This window comes from Sesamum indicum, linkage group LG9, assembly GCF_026168435.1.
Source record: "Sesamum indicum cultivar Baizhima isolate 11 linkage group LG9, ASM2616843v1, whole genome shotgun sequence".
Taxonomy (NCBI): Eukaryota; Viridiplantae; Streptophyta; class Magnoliopsida; order Lamiales; family Pedaliaceae; genus Sesamum; species Sesamum indicum.
The window spans coordinates 14,885,388-14,908,695 of NC_142665.1; the positions used below are offsets into that span (position 1 = coordinate 14,885,388).

Sequence of the window (23,308 nt, forward strand, 5' to 3'; positions counted from 1 at the left end):
CATGCCCCACTTTTACAATCCACATGAAAAATAACCTTGTGGGAGCTATCTAATATTATTCTCATCCTACGAGATCCCCACTATGCTGATGTAGATCTATGGTCAACCTAGGATTTGGCCAACGCAATTATAAGATATTTAACCCATTCACAAATAATGGGCCTGTAATACCTCTTCATTTTCTTGGACTTCCATCATGGGCTTCGTCCTTCGGGCCTCTTCTCCATGGATCCTCTATTGGCCAATCCATGGACCTCCATTACCTTGGGCTTGTTCCTTATCGTTTATTTATAAAATAAAATAACCTCCCACCTATCTACTCTCATTACAATTGAAGAATAAAAAAAAATTCAATGAAATATTGGGGGGAGTACATAAATAGGGAGAAAAGCAAGCTTTAAATAACAAGGCTAAAAAGCGAGAGGAATAAGTAAACAAGAGGCACGCAGGCCCCAACCCGACAAAAAATAAACCAAGTACAAGGACAATGGGCGTTGTGATCATAAGTCAATGGGTGTCTAATTTAGAAATCTTAGGCAAATTAATTTTAGGAAAAATCCAATCTCATCTCAAATTAAATCAACCAAAAATCAAATATTTTAGAAAAATATGTAAAAACCTAAAAAAATAATTTTTTTGAAAAAGTGGCGAAAAAACGGCCCAGCCATTCAGCCGTCTCAACCACCCGTGCATAGATGGTTGTGCGCACACGCATAGGTTTCCTTGCCTTAGCATCGTGTGCCTGCGATCAGTCCACTTTGTCGCCCGCATGCTATGCCTACACTAGCCTCTGTCTTCTGGTAGAGCGCTATAACAGTAACTGAAATAATTTTTTTTAGTCAGCATACAAAAATTAAAATAAATTTTGAAATCTACAAAAAATTCAATTTGCTAAAAAATCACAAAATTCATTTATTGCTAAAAAATCACAAAATTCATCCATAAACAATAGCAATTTAAACATGCAATTTTTCATAAATAATTATGAAAGTACGAAAGCAATAAACTATATGCTTTCTAGCCAATCTAATCATGTTGTACATGTTCAAAACACGTAAAACACATAGATCCATAGCCTTATACACCAATCCCGGCTCGATACCATTGAAAAAATGGATCGGCCTGATAACATGGCGGAAGTGCGGAAAAGCAAAAATAAAAGCAAGGATGGTGTTCAAGGCCATACCCTTGAACGTTCACTGGCTAGCGGTGTATTACAATCTAGAGGTAATATTATCTAGGCTATGGAGAAATGGAAAAAACCGATAGCAACAAATAAAAGAGAATACTTTTTTTGGTTTTTCACCTTCAATCAGCTACAAGCGTTGCTCCTCTTTGAACGATCATCCATGCAAGTTCCAACATAGGAACTCTCCAAAGGCATCCATACCACAGTGGGAATATGAAAATTTTTCTCGTGCTATCAAAAAATAAATCCGGAAAGAGGGATCGAAAAAGCTACATTATTTGTTAGCATATTTTTCGATCCACCTAGTTCTTGACTTGGTTCTAAACCAAAAAGAAGAGAGATGGAGAGGGATGGTGCGATGGATGAAATCAACAATTAGAAGAGGCACAAATCAGCTAGGGTTAAGAGTTTTGAGTGTTGGAAGAATGAAAATTATATTAGGAGTAAAAAGGAGAAAGACCTAGTCAACTTGGTGAGTTTTCTATCTCCACCAACTTTTCATAAACTCTCCTCTCCCCCTAAAATTCGAAAATCACCCTCAAAATTAAACCCTAGCAGCTATTTTTACTCTCTAAGTTGACTTAGACAAGTCAATCTGGGCTACGCTTGGTGTATTTGAATCGGACTTGATTAATTTGTCCAACAAATTAAATTGAGCCCAATAACTAATTCTGTTGGGCTTATTATTTAATTTAATTAAATAAAATGCCCAACTTAAAAAGTCCAAGTAAATATTTAATCCAGTTAAATATTCACAAGCCCAAAATACACTTAATTAATTAAAACCCACTTAATTAATTATGCCCAATCAACCATAATTAGTCCAACTAATTATTTCTAGCCCAATGCTAATTAATAAATCTAATCCACTAATTAGACAAGTCCATATACTAATCAATTAATGAATTCAATTCACTAATTAATTAGGTCAAGCCTCTACAATTAATCCAATTAATTTAAAGGTCAAATTCAAAATTCAATTAATATAATTAACTAAATTTTGGATCATCCATCCAATGGACGACTCCACATATATGATCCAATAATTAAATTAATTTTCCTCTTTCAAAATTAATTCCAAATTTATTCCATTACTTTTTAGTGATTAGTGTGCGACTCTTTAGGTTCACCCTCAACTAGACTTAAACATGTTACCACATAATTAATTAAAATAATTTAATTAGTTATTTTGTATTAACCTATAACCAGAAATAGCCAATTACCATGAGCAATCGTCTAACAACATCCTTGGCACTAGAGACTAGTTGAATAGTGGCGTGAACATCTAGTCTCTGAGTCCATACGGGCACGATCCTACTGTCATTCAACTTCTAGCCTTAATTTAGGATATGCAATTAGGCGTTGGCTCCCATCCTTAACTATGCATCTATGCTTCATACTCGAGATGTGTTTACTCTACTAATCGTCATAGGGAGTCCCTTCCCACTCAATCAATTGCTATGGCCATAAATTTAAATAGTCTAACCATCTTAGAGCGCAGGAGATCTCGTTATCATAATATTAATAGCGGACATATTCTTTCTTGGAATCCACTGTCCTCACTGCATACTACTACTACTACTACATTGGACAAGACTTATGATAACTATCTCATGACACAGTCACCGCTCGCTAGATCCAAGATATAGTCTTTGTATGCACGTAATTATCATGATTCCTCAAGTTTGAGAACTAATTCCGTACTATCATAATCGAAATTACTAATCATACGGACCAAGCCCTCAAGGCTATGAAAATTCTCATTAGTCAATTCAATCAGTTGACTACCTTACCAACAACTTACTAAAATTGCATAGACGACCTACATCTCCTGCTGACAAAACATGAATGCAATACTTTATACAAATTTCTATTGGACAGTCGATGTCCTGTCTCGAGGTTCTCAACTTGGAACGTTTTAGACTGTCGTTTAGAAGTTGGTTTCATTATTGTAAAACATATGTGCAACCAACTCCACGAATTAACCTTTCAGTCTGTGGGCATTTTGTTGCAATTTTGAAATGTCATACAATATAAGTAGTAAGAACAACAAAACACTAATGTCTTTTGATAAACTCTTATTATATTTGTCATTACAATATTATCTTGATAAAGATTGACGAATAGAAAACAACCAATTCAATTGGCTTCCTAGTCACCTATTCAAACACGTTAATATTTGTTCTTAGTTGTTTTTCAATCTACTGTAAGCTCTGTGTTAATAAGATTTCTGGACCGCGAACAACGACGAGTTTGTTATGTGAGTCATAGACAAGGTGCTAAAAAGAATTATATACTGATTGAGAAATATTCCTTAGCAATGATAGTGACAGCGAGAAAATTGAGACCTTATTGCCAGTTTCATTTCATGCTACAATTGTATTAACTAACCAACCCTTAAAGTACTATCAAAGCCGGATGCATCAAGGAGATTGATTAAATGGGTAGTGGAACTTGGAGAGTATCATATTGAATTTCAACCAAGAACTGCTATCAAAGCTTAAGTTCTCGCAGACTTTTTGGTAGAGATGAACAACCAAAGCAAAGAAATCAGTTGAGGAAAATGGCTTCTTCAAATAGACGGATCTTCAAATTCATATGAAGGGGGGCGAGTATTGTTCTGAGGAACCCAGAAGGTCTTGAATCTAAAAGTAGCCCTAAAAATAAATTTTACAGTCACTTACAATGACGTAGAGTATAAATTTCTTACTGCAAGAATGAGTCTAGCTTCCTAGTTAGGAGCCAAGCACTTGATCGCTTATGCAGATTCCCAGCTTGTGCCTCAACAGTTTAATGGAGTCTATGAATCAAAAGAAGCAAACATGGTAAGATACGTTGAGAAAGTAAGGGAACTTCGATGTAACTTTGTAAACTTTGCATTACATCAAGTCCGAGAGAAGAGAATTAAAGGGTTGATCCCTATTCAAAATTCACAAGCACATCTTTTGTAATAAAATCCAAGAAAATTACTTTACGTATGTCTAAAAAGTCAGAAGTGGAAAGGTTAGAAAAAGACCTACCAGCAAGTGGGTCAGAAAAAAGACCCTTAGGTGTTGAGGTTTGAAAAAGACTTTTGCATTGAAGAACCAGGCAAGGTCCGCAGTTATTGAATGTCCAGATTTTCGCAGATGCTTTGGAAGAATCGATGATCAAATTCCTCCAAGGGGAAGAACAAAGGATTAAAACCACAAACTACAAATGAGAATTTGATCATCAAAATTTATATCATTGGAGGCGAGCGATATAAAAGAATACATTCTGAGATTTTTATTGAAATGTTGGAACACGAATGAAACCATTTATGTGATGAGGGAGATACATGAAGGTGTTGCGGAGGAACAATTCAGGTGGGCGAGCACTAGCTCAGAAGATATTTCGGCAAGGATATTTTTGGAAACACCTTCAAAGATGCCTTGGAATCACCAAGAAATGTATAAGTTGTCAATTTCGAGCAAACATATGAAAGGGGCAAGCGAATTGCCTGGGAACGTGCTAGCGGAAGCGAGAGACGAGAAATAACAATGTAAAATTTAAAATGATCGTACCAAGGGGTGTACCTTTATTGTTCCCGGGCATTCAATGTAGATGAAAGTAAACAACAATAAAATATTCATATGAGGCTATGATTGAGAAACAAGAGGAGAAGCATAAATTTAAAATCAAAATTACCTCTTGAGAAATTCAGGCTTCCAAACGGCTACTCATGTTGAATCGTTCACCCAAGGTACTAACGTAGCAACCCTCTAAAGAAGATCCACACCACACTAGAATGAACAAGGCCTTGATCTCTTTGCTAGAAGAGATCAAGTCAAAATCTCATGTAGTGAGAAAAGGGGAGGGGCGGCCGGATGCTAGGAAGAGAGGCAGAGATTTTTATGTTTTGTATTGTGTAATTATTATTTTCTAAACAATTATACAATATATATATATATATATTACATAGATAAATAGTCATGTGTCTACATACATTCCATTCATCTACAAGGTAACCCTTCCATCTATATGGTATGATCCAATCATTCCATATAGAGAGGGTTCTAATTATAGCCAAGTTTGCACTTTTCAAAAGTACAATTTCTTGGTCAACTCTCATTCCATCAATTTGGTAGTGGGCCTTAATCAGTGGTCGAATTTATATGAAATAAATTCAAGGCCCAAAGAATTTTAGTTAAATTTAATTTAATAAAATTCAATTAATTAAGCCCAATAGGTATTTAATTCAATTAAATACTCAAGCCCGAAATGTCTCTGATTAATTAATAAATCCAATTCATTAATTAATAAAGACAAGCCCAACTCAAGTTAATCCAATTACTTTAATTTTGGGCTATCCATCTAATGAATTCCCAAATGTGAGTAATCCAATTACTTACACCTTGTGGACTTAATTCCAAATTAATTCCTTGTTCTTCCTTGATGATTTGTGCGGGACTCTTTAGGTTCACCTTTCAGCTAGACTTGGGCTAGTGCCCAATACTTCTGATTAATTAAATCCACTTTAATTAATCGTTCTTGATCAATCCTTGATCAAGAAAGCTTGGTCGTCTGGCAACGGTCTATGGCACTAGAGACTAGGTGAATATCCGTGTGAATATTTTGGCTTTCGTTCCATATAGGTATAATCCTTCCATCTACCGTCTCCCTACCTTAGTTTAGGATATGAAATTTGATGTCGGTTCTCATCTTGGACTAGGCATCTATACTTTAATACTTAAAATCGCGTTACCCTTAATTGCTCGACATAGGAACATCTTTTTTCTGTTCGACCAATCACTCTGGTCATAGGTTCATGTGGTGTAAATACGTCTCCAACTGCATAGGAGATACCTCCGTCATGTATTGACAGGAAACAGATCATCTTCTTGAATTTACAGTCCTTGCTACATATTCGCATTGCACTAGACAAAACTTATAATGATCGTATCTGTGACATAATCATGTCTCTCTAGATCCAAGATACAACCATCATATGCACGTGACTACCGTGGTTCCTCAAGTTTGAGAACTAATCCTGTACTATCGAAGCTAAAAATTCAAGTTATACCAACCAAGCCTCCAAGGCTTACGATCCCCATGAGTCAGTTCAGTCGATTTGATACCTAGCCAATCAATCCATTAAGATGGCATAGACGTCCCACATCTATCTCCAATGAAATATGGCACTCATCAAATGAATGTAACCCTTAGTGCAAATATGCATAGGACACTCGAGGTCCTTAACTTGAAGTGTCTCAAAACTAACCCTTCGGCAGTTAATTTCATGATCGCCATCTAATGCATAGTCTAACTACATAGTTGTCCAAATAATTTGTGGGCTTTGTTGTAATGTTTTAGAAAATATAAACATACAGAATGAGCACAACAAAGAAAAAAGCTAATAGCAAAGACTTATTTTATTCACTAAATAATAATATTATATAATATCGAGTATTGTCAAACTAGATTACATCCAGACCAAACTAATTGGCTTTTTGGTCATCTATCCAACAACATACCTCATGTACCTCCAACAAACTTGGTAAATATTCCAATAACTTATCCCTTTTATCAATGGGGAATAGAGATATTGGAACCTTTTCCTTTAGCAACGTGACAGAGAAAGTTAGCATTATGGTAGTCGAACATTTCACCAGGTGGATGGAGGCATAGGTTGTTGCAAGGATTAATGAGAATGAAATAATGAAATTCTTATGGGAAAAAATAGTTTGTCGCTTTGGAATACCAAGAGCTCTAATTGCAAACAATGAACCCAATCCCAATGAGAAAATGTGCAAAACTAGTGTAAAGAGATGAAGATTCAGCAGAATTTCACTTCAGTGGCTAATCCACCAGCCAATGGGCAAGTCAAGGTTAAATGGGATCATATTACAACATCTAAAAACTCATCTCAAAGGCCTCAAAGGAAACTGAGCAGATGAATTACCAGTGTATTATGGGCATACCGCACTACTCCAACGAATTCCACTGGTGAACCCCCATTTTGTATGGTATATAGATCAGAGGCAAGAGTTCAGATATATGCCTATGCACAACCCTAAATGGATTTGATTCTGCTACCTAAGAATCGTGAACTAGCTTACAAAGGTTTGCAAGTATAAGAAGCACATCAAGAAGATGTATGTTAAGAAGGTGAAACATAAGAGTTTTTCAAGTAGGAGATCTAGTGTTGAAAAGACTTGAAGCTTCCAAATATGTCGAAAAATTGAATCCAAAGTGGGAAATTCCCTTCAAAGTAATTAAGCTAGCCAAAAACGGAATGTCGTTTCCAAGTTTCATCAGGAAAAGATCTTCCAAGGCCATGGAATGCTCAGAATCTCAAAAGATTTTGTTCATAGTTTTACATGGCTTGAAGGTTGTATACAAAATCAAGTAATAAAGGAGGATTTCATAGAGAAGTGTTGCTATTTCCTAAGAATAAAGGTCTAAAAAGACCTCCAATATTAAAGGTTTGAAAAATACCTCAAATCTTGAATGTCTGAAAAAGGCGATGTCTGAGAAAGATCTCCAATCTTGAATGTCTAAAAAAGACAAAGGTATGAAAAAAGACCTCTAATCTTAAAGGATGAAAAAAACCTCCAATATTGAATATTTGGAAAAGACAAAGGTTTGAAAAAGACCTCCAATCTTGAATGAAAAAGACAATGGTCCCAAAAAGACCTTTGAACTTTGAAATTAGTTTGAAAAAGACCTATGAACCTGGAAGGTCCGAAAATGACCTTATTACTTAGAATATTATGGTTGAAAAGACCCAAAAAAAAAAAAGATACAAATTCATTCAATTAATTCAAAAGAAGATATGGCCACACAACCAACAGCATTCAAACATCCAGAATATTACAAACCAATGTTTTGAAAATGTTTATGGTGCACGGGTGCCTTCAAATATATTCATCAGAATTTAATCCACGGAAGGGGGAACATCCTCCCCAACACCCTTAATACCTGGCAACTTCCCCAGATCATAGATATTCTCCTTAAAAGATTCTTCATAGGGAACAAATGAAGGTATGGAAAGATCATCAGCATGAGCAACCTCCTAGCCCTGTGGCATATTAAGCTCTGTTGTATCCTCAAATACTATCTCTTTACTTCAGTCCTCTTGGAGAGCAAACGGATCAGGAATGATGTTGACTTCAGTAGGAATAGTAGGAGCAGTTGGAACCTCTAAAGATGACCCCACATGTGGCTTCCATTAAGGTTTCAACAGCTACTTTGACATCCTCATCGATGGGATCAATAGAAGGAGGAGGAAGCAGGGCATAAAACTCATCATTTATAGGGATTTCAGCCGCTGCAGAAAGAAATTGCAGTATTCATCTTTGGTCGGGTCCAGGAGGCCCACATCAAAGTCCTCTCTATAACGATTCAAGATTCGAGTTTGGGAAATACACTTGTTCTAGGTACTCATCAACTCCTCGCATACATTACCATCAATAATGGACTCAAAAATAGGGGACTGCATAAAAGCTTTGTCCCCTGGCAACATGCTATTCTCCACAACCTCTTATATTCATTAGTCAAATAAAACAACTCCTTACCATGATCAAGAGCATGATCAAGACCAATCAAACATCAATAAAAAACTCCAATTCATCCTTCCACTCCTTGTCTCTGGCCACGGACTCTCAGTAACTCTAATCCTGGGCAGACAACAGCTCACATTTCTTTTTGTTGAAAGGGAGCGGATCGACCCAAAAAAGCGGCGGAAGTGCAGTAAGGCGAAAAATAAAAGAAATTAATCGATGTCTAAGGGATGTACCCTAGAATGTTCTCTGGCTATCAGTGTATTAAAATGCAAGGATCATACAATCTAGGCTATGGAGAAGGGAAAACTGCAGCATAAAATAAATAGAAATTCCTTTTCTGGTTTTCACCTTGGATCGGCTACACGTGTTGCTCTCCTCCACTGGTGTTTGTCCACGAAAGACTCCAATAAAGGAGCCTTCTATATCGTCCACACCACATCAGGAATGTGAGATTTGTCCTCGTGCTAGTAAAAAATAAATACGAAGAGAGAAATTAGAAAAACTATTCTATTACTTGGTGTATTTTCCGATTTACCTAATTTTTTACTTGGTTCTAACATGATGAAATCGATACATACAGCAAGCAATTAATAGGAAGTTATGCATTTATTTTATGTGAGAAATAATTATGCTGATATGTAGTTTCTGGCTAAAGATAGTGAATAATCTTTCATTAATTGCAAGATACTTAAATGATGTGGGGTGTGTAACATTTTCTTCCGCCCAATCCACATTCCCCTTGTAGTGTGAACTCCTTTTCGACCAATTCTCACCTCAGGAAATTTACATATAGATCTCATTTTTAGACGTGCAATACAAGCCCCCTCTAAGTCGGGTCTTATATCAAGCACTCACACACAAATCCCACTTCTAAACATCAATAATTTGTATTTTTATACCACTTTGTTGCAAATGCCATACCATACAAAAGAGTGTAATAACCCTTTTTTAATCAGTGCGGAATGGGGGGCATGACATTTTTGTTCCTACAAGAGATGTGTAGACAACGTATTTTTCATTTCCATTGATACTTTTTGTGGAGCACTAAGGAAAACTATATATGTTTATATAAATATACCCTAAATACAAAATGTATAAACACAAAGGAAAAATTACATGCTACCTCTTTATGATATAGATCATATGCGAAACATCCTTTGTGATAAAAAAAATATTAAATTATCTCCTTATATTTTAAAAATTGAAACAAGTTATCCTCTTGAAGGGAGGTATGTAATTCGCACGCCCCACTTGAAACTGGGTATGGTTTTTTAAAAATAAATATTATTTGTTGTGTAATATTATATAAATAATTTATTGATAATTATAATGTCTGTAAATATTTATTAAAATGTAAAACTACTAATTTATATGAAATATATAATATTTTTTATAATATATACTTTTTTATTTAAAAACAATCCCAATGGGTCACCCCATCCCCTTCCCCCCTCAAATCCGTCGCCTCAATGCTCCATTCCCATCGCTGCCTCCACCCAATCGCTCGCGCCACCATGCTATCCCTAGCCACCATCGCAGCCCCTTGTTGCGCCCCCCTCCTCCCCCTTTCCAACTCCCACCTCGGCGTTGTCCCCCCTTCAAAACCAAGATCACCCAACCCTTAAAATCAGTCGCGTTGCCGCCAACAAAATCGGTCTCCCCTCCCCCGACCCCCACCCTCTCAATACCAGTTGTTGCTCCTCCCTTCCCCCATCCCTTTCGCCCGTCGTCGTGCCCAAACCACCACACCTTCCACTCCCCCTCGCTGCACCCACACCCCCTCCCCCAACTTCTTGTCGCGTGCTGTCGCCATCCCTCCGCCTTCAATCCCCGCCTCTCTTTGCGAGTATATAGAACTATAAGTATATATATAAATACATATAATACATTTTAGGATAAATTATAACGGCCTCCCTTAAAGTTTGTCATAATTACAGATGCTACCTAATTGTTTGAAAAATTACAAATACTCCCCTCAAATGGAAAATAATTATATAGCCCCTAAATAGTGAAGTAGACATTACTATTTTACCTTTGTTGAATCTTTTTAAAAAATAAAAAAAGTATTTGAAAAAATGTAAAAATTGAGGGTGGGTAAAATAATTTATCTAGAGAAAATATTAGTTCATAAAATATATAAAATTAGAATTTATAATTCAAAAAGTATTTGATCAGTTCATTACAAAAATTGGATGAAAACCTAACAGAATGAATTCGTTGTTAAACGGACGTCAAAATTAGGGGGTACTTGTAATTTTTAAAATAACAAAAAAGTACTTGTAATTATGTCAAATCTCAGATAATGTGGTTGTAATTTATCTTATATTTTAAATTAATATTTCCACACATATATATATTAATATTAGATACAGTATAATTCAAATTTAGATCGTTGATTTTAATTAAGTAAGATCTAAGTCATTCATCTACTAATTTTATTAATTCTTCTTTATTCGAACTGTTAATTTCTATGGTAGTTGTCTTTGTTGTTGTTAAAAAAAATAAATGCTAAATATATGTGAATCTCCATTTGCACTTTCCAGATAAGAAATCATCTTCATATTTGTTTAAAGGAATAAAGAATCAAATGCATATAAATATCTCATATTTTTTATTATTTCTGGATAAAATAATTATTTTTCTATTATTCACTATTTTTATGTATAGGCCACACTTTCATAGGTTATCGTTTAAAAATATTTGTTTTTACTATACCCTTTAAATAGATAATATCAACATATTTTTGAGAAAAAATTAATGCTTATTTTTTGCAAATTACATATAAAATATTATTATAATTCGTCAATTTTTCTGTCCGCAAGACATCTATGTGCTTTTGTAACTCGAAAGTATTCAATTTTGAGTATTTTTTATTATTAAGATCTGAATTGAGATCAAAGAAAGTTTTATAAAATTATTTAAAGATATAAAAACTAAATAAGAAAAATTATTTTTTTTCTTATTTTCTTTCCTCAGGAAAATCTTAAATCCGAATAGAGTTTAAAAGATTTAGAACAAAATATGCATATCATCTTTCTTTATTTTCTATTTTTTTTATTTTTGTGCTTTTTTTAGCATTATATTTATTGATAGATAAGCTTTACTAATTAATTGCAATAAAATTAATAATGTGATGGAGTTCAAATCCACTTAGCAATGGTATACTTACTATTGCCTCTACCCACTATTATAGTATTATTTTCAAACCGCATTTAGGCATACACAAAAACAAACTACTTCCACACTATACTTAAAACAACTGAAACAAGAACCCATCATATTTCTTCAGCAAGGAAAGAATATCACCAGCAAATATACCGCTAATATATAATTCACCCTCAGTTTAAAAATTTATTTTATGTAGTATCGGATACATATTGAAAATGAATACAGTTGAAATACACCTCAAAAATGTGTCGAAAATAGCATCTGAACGTCCAAAAATATAAAACTAATAAAAAAAGAGAGAATGCAGTGTCAGTCCCATACGTTTTCAAGCCGTGTCTTACACACTCTAGATATACTTACAATTTTTTTATAATTTTTAAAAATTTGGGTTGTTTTTCAATTAAAAAAAATGAACTTTAGGCTTATTTTTTTTTTAAAAAAAAATTATCACTCCTCTCACACTAAAACTTTTCTTATCAAATTACCAAAAAATCAAAAGGTGATCCTCATGATTTAACTAATTTGAATAATTATAATTTTTCAATGCACAGCGTTTTAAATTAAACTAGTTATATATATATATATACATATATATATATATATTTTAAGCCACAATTGGTTGAGAACTTAGAGGTAAGATATGCTTATTTTTATATTTTCTCTTAATATTACATATCTTAATTGCATGAGAAATTAAGAATATACATAATAATAAAAATAAATATTATAGATATAAGGGTCGTGTCGTGTCCTAAATTTTTGAAATAATTATACTCCCCTCTCCTAAGATTTGATTTAATTACACATATACTTCCTGTGATTTGAGAGATTGCATCTAGCACTCCTAAACTTTGCTTCCGTCTGACAAATAAACTCCTCTTTTAGTCAAAATTCATTAAATTTGCTGATATTAACGAAAAAAACAACCGAGTGAAAATTGATATTTACCTCAATTGATTGATTACTAACTTATTGCAGATCAAACAATTTTTTTCGGACTAAACCACCCTTATAACAATAAAAATATACCTCCTCATATGCGTTAATGTGCGAAAACGTATGAAGGTAATTTGGTCATAAAAAGATTTATTAAACCTACAATAATCAGTAATAAGTCAATTAAGAGTTAATTTAAATTTTTTCTAATTTTTTTGTTAATATCACCAAATTCTGTAGATTTTGACTAATTACGGAACTAATTTGTTAGACGGAAGCAAACTTCAGAGGTGTTACATATAATTTTTTAAATCACAGGTGATCTACGTATAATTATACCAAATCTCAGGAAAGAGAGTGTAATTATACCTATTTTTATTTTAAATTTTTTCTGTTGCTGCACTCGCATCGCATTATATCCGTATCCATGCATCAAACCGACTAACCAGTAACATTTTTTCAGCAAGAAACAGATTCGCCAGAAAATATACACAAATAAATAGACCAGGTTGCAACAGATTCATCTCAAGACCAAATAAATCATGTTTCGTCAATATTTCAACAAGGGCAATTACAATCTTCAACAATTATTTTCCTAGAGAAACTACACAACTGTAAGTGCTGAATTCACTACAAAATAGCATCTCCAAATGTTTCTATTGCCTGAAGCTCGAACTCCATTAAGAATCATACTGTGGACACGCAACTAACACCATATTGTTTAGGTTAATTATACTTAAATTCCTTCTAAAAATATGGAATTATACTTTCTTTCAAAAAGAATTTGAAATTATACTTAAACCCCCTGTAAAAATTCATTGTTTATACTTGTCCCCTTTTCGTTAGGGTTTGGACAAAAAATGTTGACGTTAGCAAAAATATTACACAAATTTTTAATTTTACCCCTAATTTAATATTTCCATGTAAAAATTTTGGGAAAAATATAATGATGTTAACTACATATATATATATATATTATATTCATCCTTTTATAAGTACAAAAATATATATGAGATTGTTAAATGAGGGGTACAATTAAAAATTTATATAATATATTTTGTTAACGTCAGTATTTTTCGTCCAAATCCTAATAGAAATGAGTTGGAGAATTTTCGGTAGGAGTATAAATATAGTTTCAAAACTTTTTGGGGGGAAAATCTAATTTTCCAGCATTTTTGGCGGGGTTTAAGTGTAACTAACCATATCTTCCAATAGAGAACAGACCACAACAGATCCTCCCCATGCAACAGAGATTCATAGCCATAACTGAACAAAAACGAAAGTAGAACCTGGCATATCAATAATCAAACAATCAACAGGTAGTATTGCTAGTAAATATTCACAAGTGTTCAAACATCATACCCAAAGTAAATTTGTAGAAAATTTTGTTTTTTCCTCTAAATAGCAGGGACAAAAGCATGCATGAACCCAGCAAGAATTTCAAGAAAACCCCGGGCCAAAAGCCATAAACAGTAAACCTCAGCAAGAATTTACTCATCAAATCAAGGTGTTTCCTACTAAACAAATTGAAGCCATAAACATTACGCCACGGCCAAAACCCCCCACATTTTTCTGTCAACACTTCCACCCCAATTCCACCAGATTTCCAATGATCCACCAACAATAGAGTAAGCTTTCAATGGTCAAACATAAGAAAACCAACAGAAATCGTACAAACATAACAATTTCGCCTCAAATTGCAACCCTAAAATCCAAATCGGCCAACACTCATCATCACAAACAACGCAAAAAACACCGGAAAAATGGGTTTCAAAACATACCTTGTGTCATTTGGGAGTGGGGAAGATGGATAGAGAAGAAAACAAGTAATCGTCTGCAACAGCCATTTTTTTCTCCTCGGTGAACAGTGCCAATTGAGTAGCGTTTTCCCACAAGCAAGCACACCCTTAGCATTTCATTTTGTGTCTCAAAAATGGTCAGCTTGGACAGCTGAGCACTGCCAAAGTGAGCAAGCAGGTTTAATGAATCTTGACGAACTGATGTTCCTAATTGCGACCAGCTATGTTACGAAAAAACTTCAGCTCATGGTATACCTAATGAGAACAGAGAACCATACCGAGGATTTGGGACATCAGAAAAGTCTATTTGCATGTGTTGCATCCAGATAAACAGCCTGCGCAACCAGTAATGAATTTTCAACGAGAGCTAGACTAGAGATGATGTTGCATATAAACAAGTTCAGCAATGCATTATATTTTTGAAAGTTCAGATGAATCAAGACCTATATAACAAAAGGAACCTTAAAAAAGATGAGTGTATAATGTTGCGGCAAATAAAGGAAAGCAGATTAAATTCAGGTGATGAGTAATACTGACCAATGTTAAGCATTATGATCCCCGTAGTGTGTGAATAGCGCTTTCCCTTGAGATGACTTCCAATCGACCCTGTAGGCAGGCATTCCTAAAGATATAGAAAGGAAACATCTTAATCAAGCAACTAACTCGGCTGAATATTGCAGATGTTTCAATCTCAGAAAAAGCATTCGACCACATTTGCTCACAAAATCCCGGTTGTGTCGCATTCTAACGAATCTTTCGATAATTTGTAAGAAACTCTTTCTTTATTAAATTAGAAGACAAGAACAAAACAGAAAGAAATGAAGAAAAATAATAAAGTTGATTATCATACGTATCTTTCATGTAGAAAGATGAATAAGTCCATTTATTTAGTTCTACATTCCTTGGACTTATTCTATATACTCACTTAGATATATAGATACAACCCAAAATCTTGATTAAGGAAAACACCACCCAATTTAATGCATGTACCTACAGGCCTTCCAATTCTTGGCAAGTTGGGCATCAGGAGAAACTGTTGGCTATCGTGATAAATGTTGCATAAATATGCTCCCCATGTAGGCAACCTTGTCCAGCCACAATCAGATCTTTTTCCAACCCAAATTTGTCTAGGAGTACTTTTCACCAATGCTTACCAATAATCCCGGCAAGAACACAAGCCATCCTTGAAATGGTGGAAACGTGTAGCATCTCTAACAATGATTTCCCTATTAACCAATTTAGAGATAAATTTGATGGCAGAATGACAATCATTACAAACTCTAAGGTTCTTCATGATCCTTAGAGTACTGTTGTCTGGAGTATTCATTAATGCAAACGCAATGGCGAGTTTCTCACTGTGATGCTTGAGAATTTGCTCTTTCAATTCTAGATCAAGATCATGTAATACTGAAGCAGTGTCTGGAACAAAACCCATCTTTTTAATCTCCTCCCAGATTTTGGCGATCATCTGATAGATTGCATCTCTGTGTGGATGAAGTGCATCATCTGCACCAAAGACATGGACTTCACTCTTTATTTGCAACCAACTGATTCCTTGCTCTTTCTTCACCTGTCTATCTTTCATCCACTTTCTAATTTTGGCAGCCTCCTCCCATTTCCCACAAGCTGAATAGACATTTGCAAGAGCCGAATAGGCCCCACTATTGTCAGGTTCAATTGAAAGCATTCTTTCTGCTGCAATTGCTGCGAGTTCCACATTTTTGTGGGCTTTACAAGAAGCTAAAAGCGACCCCCAAGCAATAACATCTGGTTCAACTGACATGGTCTTTATAAAATCTTGTGCTTCCCCTAACAACCCTGCACGACCAAACAGGTCAATCATGCAAGCACAATGGCTTGATGTGGGTTCAATTCCGTGCACATCTTTCATCATTTTAAAGTATCTGCGACCTTTTTCCACTAGTCCCACGTGGGTACAGGCTGAGAGAACACCCACATAAGTTATATGGTCTGGCGTAATCCCTAATGTCAACATGTTTTCAAACAATTGTAATGCCTCCTCTCCAAATCCATGCTGTGCTAAAGCCATGATCATGGAAGTCCAGGAGACTGAATCTCTTCTCTGTTGAATTAGAATGAATACTTTTCTGGCAAAGTTGATACTACCAGCCTTCGCATACATGTTAATTAATGCATTGCTCACAGAAACAGATGATGCTTCCCCCAACTTTATGGCAATTGCGTGGATTTGTTGACCATGATTTATTGAAGCCAAACTCGAACTGACACTTAGCATAGCTGCAAGGGTATAACTGTTAGGCACCGGGCCATCTTTGATCATGGATCTGAAGAGCTCCATTGCATCATTATTGAGGCCATTCTGTGCATATCCAACAACCATAGCTGTCCATGCAACCACATCACGCTCCTGCAATGAGTCAAAAATCTGCCTGGCTGGATTTATATCTCCAAGCTTGATGAATCCATCTAATAAAGCTGTAAACGCTATAATATTAAGTGTAGATGTTCCACATTTCTGCAACAATCTTTGAGCTATTTCAAGACCACCACACTTTGAGTACATAGAGATCAACGCGTTCCCAACTGCTCCTGAAGTATCAAATTCAGTTCTAATGATATAAGCATGAATTTGTTTCCCAATTTCTATGTCCTCAAGATTTGCACAAGAAGACAATACACTGGCCAGAGTGTATCTATCAGGTCTTAGTTTAGACTCCTTGAGCATTTCTGAAAACAAGTTCAGTGCTTTGGCATCAAAACCACACTGATTATAACCTGCAATCATTGAATTCCAAGAAATAACATCACGTTCTTTCATTTCCTCAAATTGAGCCAATGCACGCTCTACCTGACCAGTCAGCATATGCAGTGAGATAACTGCATTCCAAGTTGAAACATTCTTCAACTTCATCCTATTAAGCACAGCCACTGCTGTCCCAACATCACCCACCTTTGCGTACATATTCACTAAAGAATTCGCTACAGACACGTAGCCAGAGAGGCCAAGTTTAACAACAAATGAGTGAACCTTCCTACCTACATCCAACGCCTCAATTGCTGCACAAGAGGCAAGAACGTTAGTAAGTGTGTATTCAGTAGGCACAACTTTACACTTCATCATCTCCAGGAACATCCGAAAAGCTACCCCAAAACGGCCCATTTGATTATACCCCACAATCATCGCCGTCCAAGAAACAGAGTCGGGTTCAGGCACTTCATTGAAGATACAAAGCGCTTCTCGTATCATACCCTGCTTTGCACAGGCAGACAAGAGAGTGTTATATGAAGATACATTCTTAACAGACATCCCATCGAACACGCGGCGAGCATCAGAAACAAACCCTGTCTTAGCATACGCATTCATAAGATTATTCATCAAGAAAACCCCCAGGTGAAGCCCAGATTTGACTATACGGGCGTGGATTGGTTTGATGGCAGAAAGGCTTTTGGTTTTGAGACTTGTTTGCAGAATGGATGCATACAAATCCACCTGCGACGTGGGAGGTGGTGGATTTTGCATTGCTATGGGTCACGAACAGGCAATATAACTTGAATCCCGTCGCTCGACCTATCTGAGTTGTTCTTTTCATCAATCTTCTTTGAAAGGAAAAACTCTAATCGTCCTGAAGAAGAATGGTGGCCAGAACGGCAGCGGCTTTTGTTCTTGCAAGTCGAAATTCAAATAATTAATAGAAGAAAAAAGCAAATTATACATTAAAGCCCAATCATATTAAAAATCTTTTTGTCCTTCAAAATAATAAGTTTTGTGTTATATATAGACTTTATGTTTGTTTGTGTGTATTAATTTGAAATTCTAATTTAGTGAGAAATGCATCAAGAATGATTCATTATTATTTTTAAGGAAAAATGCAATTTACCCCCCAAAAACAAAACTCTGTGAAAAATAATTAACAAATTATCCCCTTTATTTAAAAGATGAAGCAAATTATTCTTCCATCTAAACCAAACCATTGATAAGGGTAATTTATTACATTTTTCAAAATATAGAGGATTAATTTACTAATTTTCTTTTTTACAAGAGAATTTTTACTCATTTCACATATCACGCATTAATCTTTTTATTTTATCAACTTATTTATCAGAAACTACATTAAAATGATTTCAGGTTAAATTTTTGCGCCCCATGTTGTCCTCGTCAACTAAATATGTGCCATCTCAAGCAAATTTACCCAACAAACTTTCCAGGTGAATTCATGACGGGTCAGTAACTTCTTTTGTATCAATCTATATTTATATCATATATAGGGTGAATAACAATTTATTCCCCTGTCATATTGAAAATGAGCATATTATCCCCTTATGAAAAAAATATCGCAATTTATCCCCCTGTACTTTTTAAAATGAATTGCTTCATTTTAAAAAGCATAGGAAGGTAAATTATTATATTTTAAAAAATATAGGAAGGTAAATCGCTATTTATTTTTTCATAAAGAGGTAATCTCATTTGTGATATCACAAGGGGTTGGTTGCATTTTCCCCTTTATATTATATATAAGTAATAAAAGTGAAACAAATTTGAAATATGCAATAATTTAAATGGTGATTTTTTGTGACAAATATAAGGATGAAAGTAATATTACGAGAATATTAGAATCTAAAAAAGTTTAACCGAAGATAATTGACAACAAAAATAAGTAAAATTATCAATTTTTTATATAATCTCATAATGGATATGGGGATGATAAATAAATATCGTAAAGCTAATTATAAAATTTTAAAGTCCTTGCAATAAGTAAACAAAAGTTAAAATGTAAAATATCAACCTTTTTGCATTAAATAGAAATTCATAAATTTCATACAAAAAAAAAAGTTATATATCCAGGTGAAAATTTTTGTACACGATTAATTAGTTTCATGATCCTATTATAACTACATGTTTCTTTTATCATAGATGTGGTGAAATTTTATCCAACGGGACCTACCCGGTGCTTATGGAAATTCAAGACCAATTTCTGGGTTCATTATATTTTTATTTAATTGAATAATAATATAATCATTCTAATATACACTTTTTGTAATGATAAATATTATATCTTGAAATAGTAAAAATATTTCTCCCCTTAGCTTACAAGAAATGAATAATAATTCTTATGTCCTGATCCCTAATAAATTTTAGTTGACGCCACTACAAAAAAAATGAGTTATTCTGTAGCTAATTACCATAGTCCATAGCCAAAAGTGAAAAAATCGTAGTGGATACAACATCCATTAAATGCTTGGTGAACATCTTCATTTCTTAATTTAAATCAATAAGAATATGGTATAAATGTTTCAAAGAGATCTTTTAATGTCACTTTTAGAGATGATAAAGTAAATGTAGGCATAACACAATTTCAATAGAAGATGAAAAATTTATAGTAAAAGAATGAAGTGCATCAATATATCTCTATGTGATTTTAAACATAGATATGGTAGATATATATTACACATACTATAGAACATCAATGGGAACAAAAAGACAAAATATGCGAAAATAATAGAGGCACGTTCTTCATTCTCAAAATAAATATTATTATATGTAGAAAATTCTATCGAAGAGTTACAATATTTTTCATACTAGTAAGATTGCTCTAAAGGAAACATTAAAATTTTACCAAATGATTTTGATTACAAGTGATCGTTTCATGATTAGGTTACCGGTTCAAGTTCGTCTATTGCGTGGAGCACATCATATATGACTTTCTAATTTTTATACGTATATGATTTTTCAATCATTGATCAAAGATACCCGAGGCTTCTCAATTAGGATATATATATATATATAAATTAATCCCTTCAATGCTACAAGTAAGGAAATTAATAAAAAGACAAGTACAAGTTGAATTTCCAGTATATGTGATGTATGCAGTCAAACAACATGCTATCATTACTTACTTGTCCCTATTTGCAGCAGCCTTCTTGCAAACTTCTTGTACTGTTTCCTTGTTGTTTACAAGAACTACAAGACTCTGAGATTTCTTTCTAACATTGTTTCCCTGGTCTTTTCCAATAGAATCATGAAGAACAAACGGCACCAGATTCAGCATTTGGTCAAGAAATTAAAAAAACGATTCCTTAATAGGGATATCGTTGTACTACAATACCTTAAAAGAAATCAATTGAATCTTGCTGCATTTGTATGAGGGAGCTTCGACATCTATATAAAAATTAAAGAAGTCCATATCTCAAATTATGGAAAACAAACCTTGTACACATGCCGCCAAACAAAATTCACACAAGATATGATCATTCAAAGAAATATCCAGGTAAAGACGAAAATCTTACTCGACAATATTACTCCAAGACATAGACGAAAAAAACAATGTTTTAATAAAATTACATAGAACATTCAAGACATATACATAGCGTTAGACAAGAGTTAAAAATTGGATATTTAGAGTTGCAATGGGATATAATTTTCGACATCTAAACACGCCGTAGCTATAAATTCAAACCAGAAAAAATAAGTGGATAATAAAAAACATTTCTGCAAACTTACCAGACAGATGCTACTTTCTCAAAATCCCAGTTCAATTAACAATGTAGAGATTATTCCATCAGAAAAAAGATCCAACTAAAATAGACTGAGGTAAAAACTGAGATTCCATTAGAATTCACAACTGACAGGGGCGGCGGAACAGAGAAGAAAGACGCGGCGGAAGGAGAGGGAGAAGGGGGAGGGAAAAAGAGAGACGAGAGAGTGGGGGGAAGGAGCTCGGCGACGGCAGACGCGCCGAGGAGAGAAGAGAGATTAAGGAGCGGCGGATAGAGGCGGCAGAACGACAGAAGAGGGGGAGAGGGAGAGGAAAAGTGGGGAAGGGCGGAGAGAATGAGATAACACAGAAAGAGAATGAGGAGGAAAAGTAGAAAAAGTGGCTTTCGAAAATAAATTAAAAAGAGAGGAGGAATTTGAGGGCAAATTTGGAGCTTAATTTTTATTAAATTTAGTAAATTTATATTTATTATTTTAATTAATTATTTTATATAATTATTTTATCTTAAAAAATAAAAAATAATAATTGTAATAAAATAGATGACGAGAATAAAATGAGGTACATAGTGTAAAATTAATAATCTAAATCATCAATGTTCAAGTGCTTCTTCGATCATTCGTTTTATTTCAAAATTATCTTTCTCCCCTTCATCACTACTACATTTTTTATTATCTGATTCGAGTTACATGCGCTATCATTTAGAGGTTAAATTTAATTTTTTATAATAATAATTGAAATAATATTCGACCTCATCCTCCTTCTGTTTGTCGTGCAAATCAAAAAGTTATTGTCCAGTATTAGATGCTGATGATCCATATGTGAGGCTCACCATGAGATGATTAATTGTAATATATTTTTCGCAAAATATTTTCTTAAGAAATCATATGTCACCTTATTTACTTTCAATAAATTCTCGGTTTACTTCATTTTCGATTTTCAATTGTTGAATAATTTCAAAAAATATTTATTTATTTGTTAGTGAATACATAAATAAGTAACGCATATTTCTTTATATATTACATAGATTTAAAAGTATATTTTTGTAGTTTTATAAATTATTGAAAATACAAATATATTTTTTTTTAAAAAAGATATGAGGAAAAATTTTAAAAAATGGTGTCAGCATTTACAAACAAAACAAATTTTATTTCTAAAATTTCTAGATTTATTGTGGCCACTGTTATTTTTACAAACTTTACTTTTATTGTGACAATTCAAAATATTATTTCAAGAAAAACAGTTCATTTGCCGCCATTAGTTCTATTCAAGTTATCTTTTACTTCGCGTAACGAATATTTTTCTTTTTGTTATGAAAAATTATTTTTTGTAAGAAAATTCATTTTCTTGTAACGAATTCATACAATTCTTACTAAAATTCAACTCTATTATAGCAATCACTACCCTTTGTTACAAAAAATTGGTTATTGTAACAATTTGAGCATTCTTTACAATTATTTTGTTATCTAAAATATTTTTTCTTGTAGTGTGATGGCGCATGTTCACAATTATTTGGATTGGTTTTATTGTAGTAGATAAAGTTAATATGTTATTAATGACCAAATTTAGTTATTTAAATATTTGAATTCATGTACCGTTAATATTATTTATGCAATATAGAAGATACATTAGGATAGGAAAGATAAGACATCATAAAATAGAAGTTTAAGGAGTGTAAATTATAGATATAAGTCATTGTTCTTGAAGAACAAGAAGAAACGTATTTATTAAATGTTTGATAATCACGTCGACAGTATTACCTATATTCTCGTAATTTCACCAAACTTTAATTGATATATATTGTTAAAATTAATTTTTATTTAAGAATTTTGTTTATCTTTGAATTAATAATATTTAATCTTTTGGTGATAAATGTTTCTCGCATGTCAAAAGTTTTTTCTGCTAAAAATATTTTAAGTACGAGAAATTTGATTTTTGAACTTTTTAGTCTTGATTTGTGTATTTATGTTGTTTTTACAATGCATTACTATTATATTTTTGATATTACTTTTCTTGTTCTTTCTTAAGAACAAGAAAATATCACGTTGATCATCTTGAGAATGTCATTATATGAACTCCTTTTACATAACTTGAACAATAATAAAACAATAACTTCACCATACGTGGTAGAAATATATAAGTTGAATATTTACTATCTATATATCCAAAGCATCAATTATTATCCATATTACAATACTCCTTGATGTGCATAAAAAT

The 23,308-nt window shown here is 33.6% G+C and overlaps 1 protein-coding gene across 16 annotated transcripts; it reads right to left on the bottom strand.

Moving 5' to 3' along the window:
* Nucleotides 1–382: 382 nt before the first annotated feature.
* On the bottom strand, nucleotides 383–21,462 carry LOC105171241 (pentatricopeptide (PPR) repeat-containing protein). 16 transcript variants are annotated; one of them, XM_011092283.3, is made up of 10 exons: nucleotides 21,100–21,462; nucleotides 20,705–20,757; nucleotides 20,496–20,601; nucleotides 15,609–18,263; nucleotides 15,156–15,240; nucleotides 14,897–14,953; nucleotides 14,601–14,776; nucleotides 14,020–14,108; nucleotides 9,064–9,179; nucleotides 383–820 (listed from the first exon to the last, which is right to left on the bottom strand). In XM_011092283.3, exon 4 carries the CDS (start codon nucleotides 18,118–18,120, stop codon nucleotides 15,769–15,771), a length of 2,352 nt encoding a protein of 783 aa, XP_011090585.1. In that variant the 5' UTR covers nucleotides 18,121–18,263; nucleotides 20,496–20,601; nucleotides 20,705–20,757; nucleotides 21,100–21,462; the 3' UTR covers nucleotides 383–820; nucleotides 9,064–9,179; nucleotides 14,020–14,108; nucleotides 14,601–14,776; nucleotides 14,897–14,953; nucleotides 15,156–15,240; nucleotides 15,609–15,768. The 16 variants fall into 16 exon arrangements, with proteins under 16 accessions (XP_011090585.1, XP_020552370.1, XP_011090582.1 ...); XM_011092280.3 differs by lacking the exon at nucleotides 383–820 and adding an exon at nucleotides 3,727–3,989; XM_088884683.1 differs by lacking the exon at nucleotides 383–820 and adding an exon at nucleotides 7,943–8,480.
* Nucleotides 21,463–23,308: the final 1,846 nt, after the last annotated feature.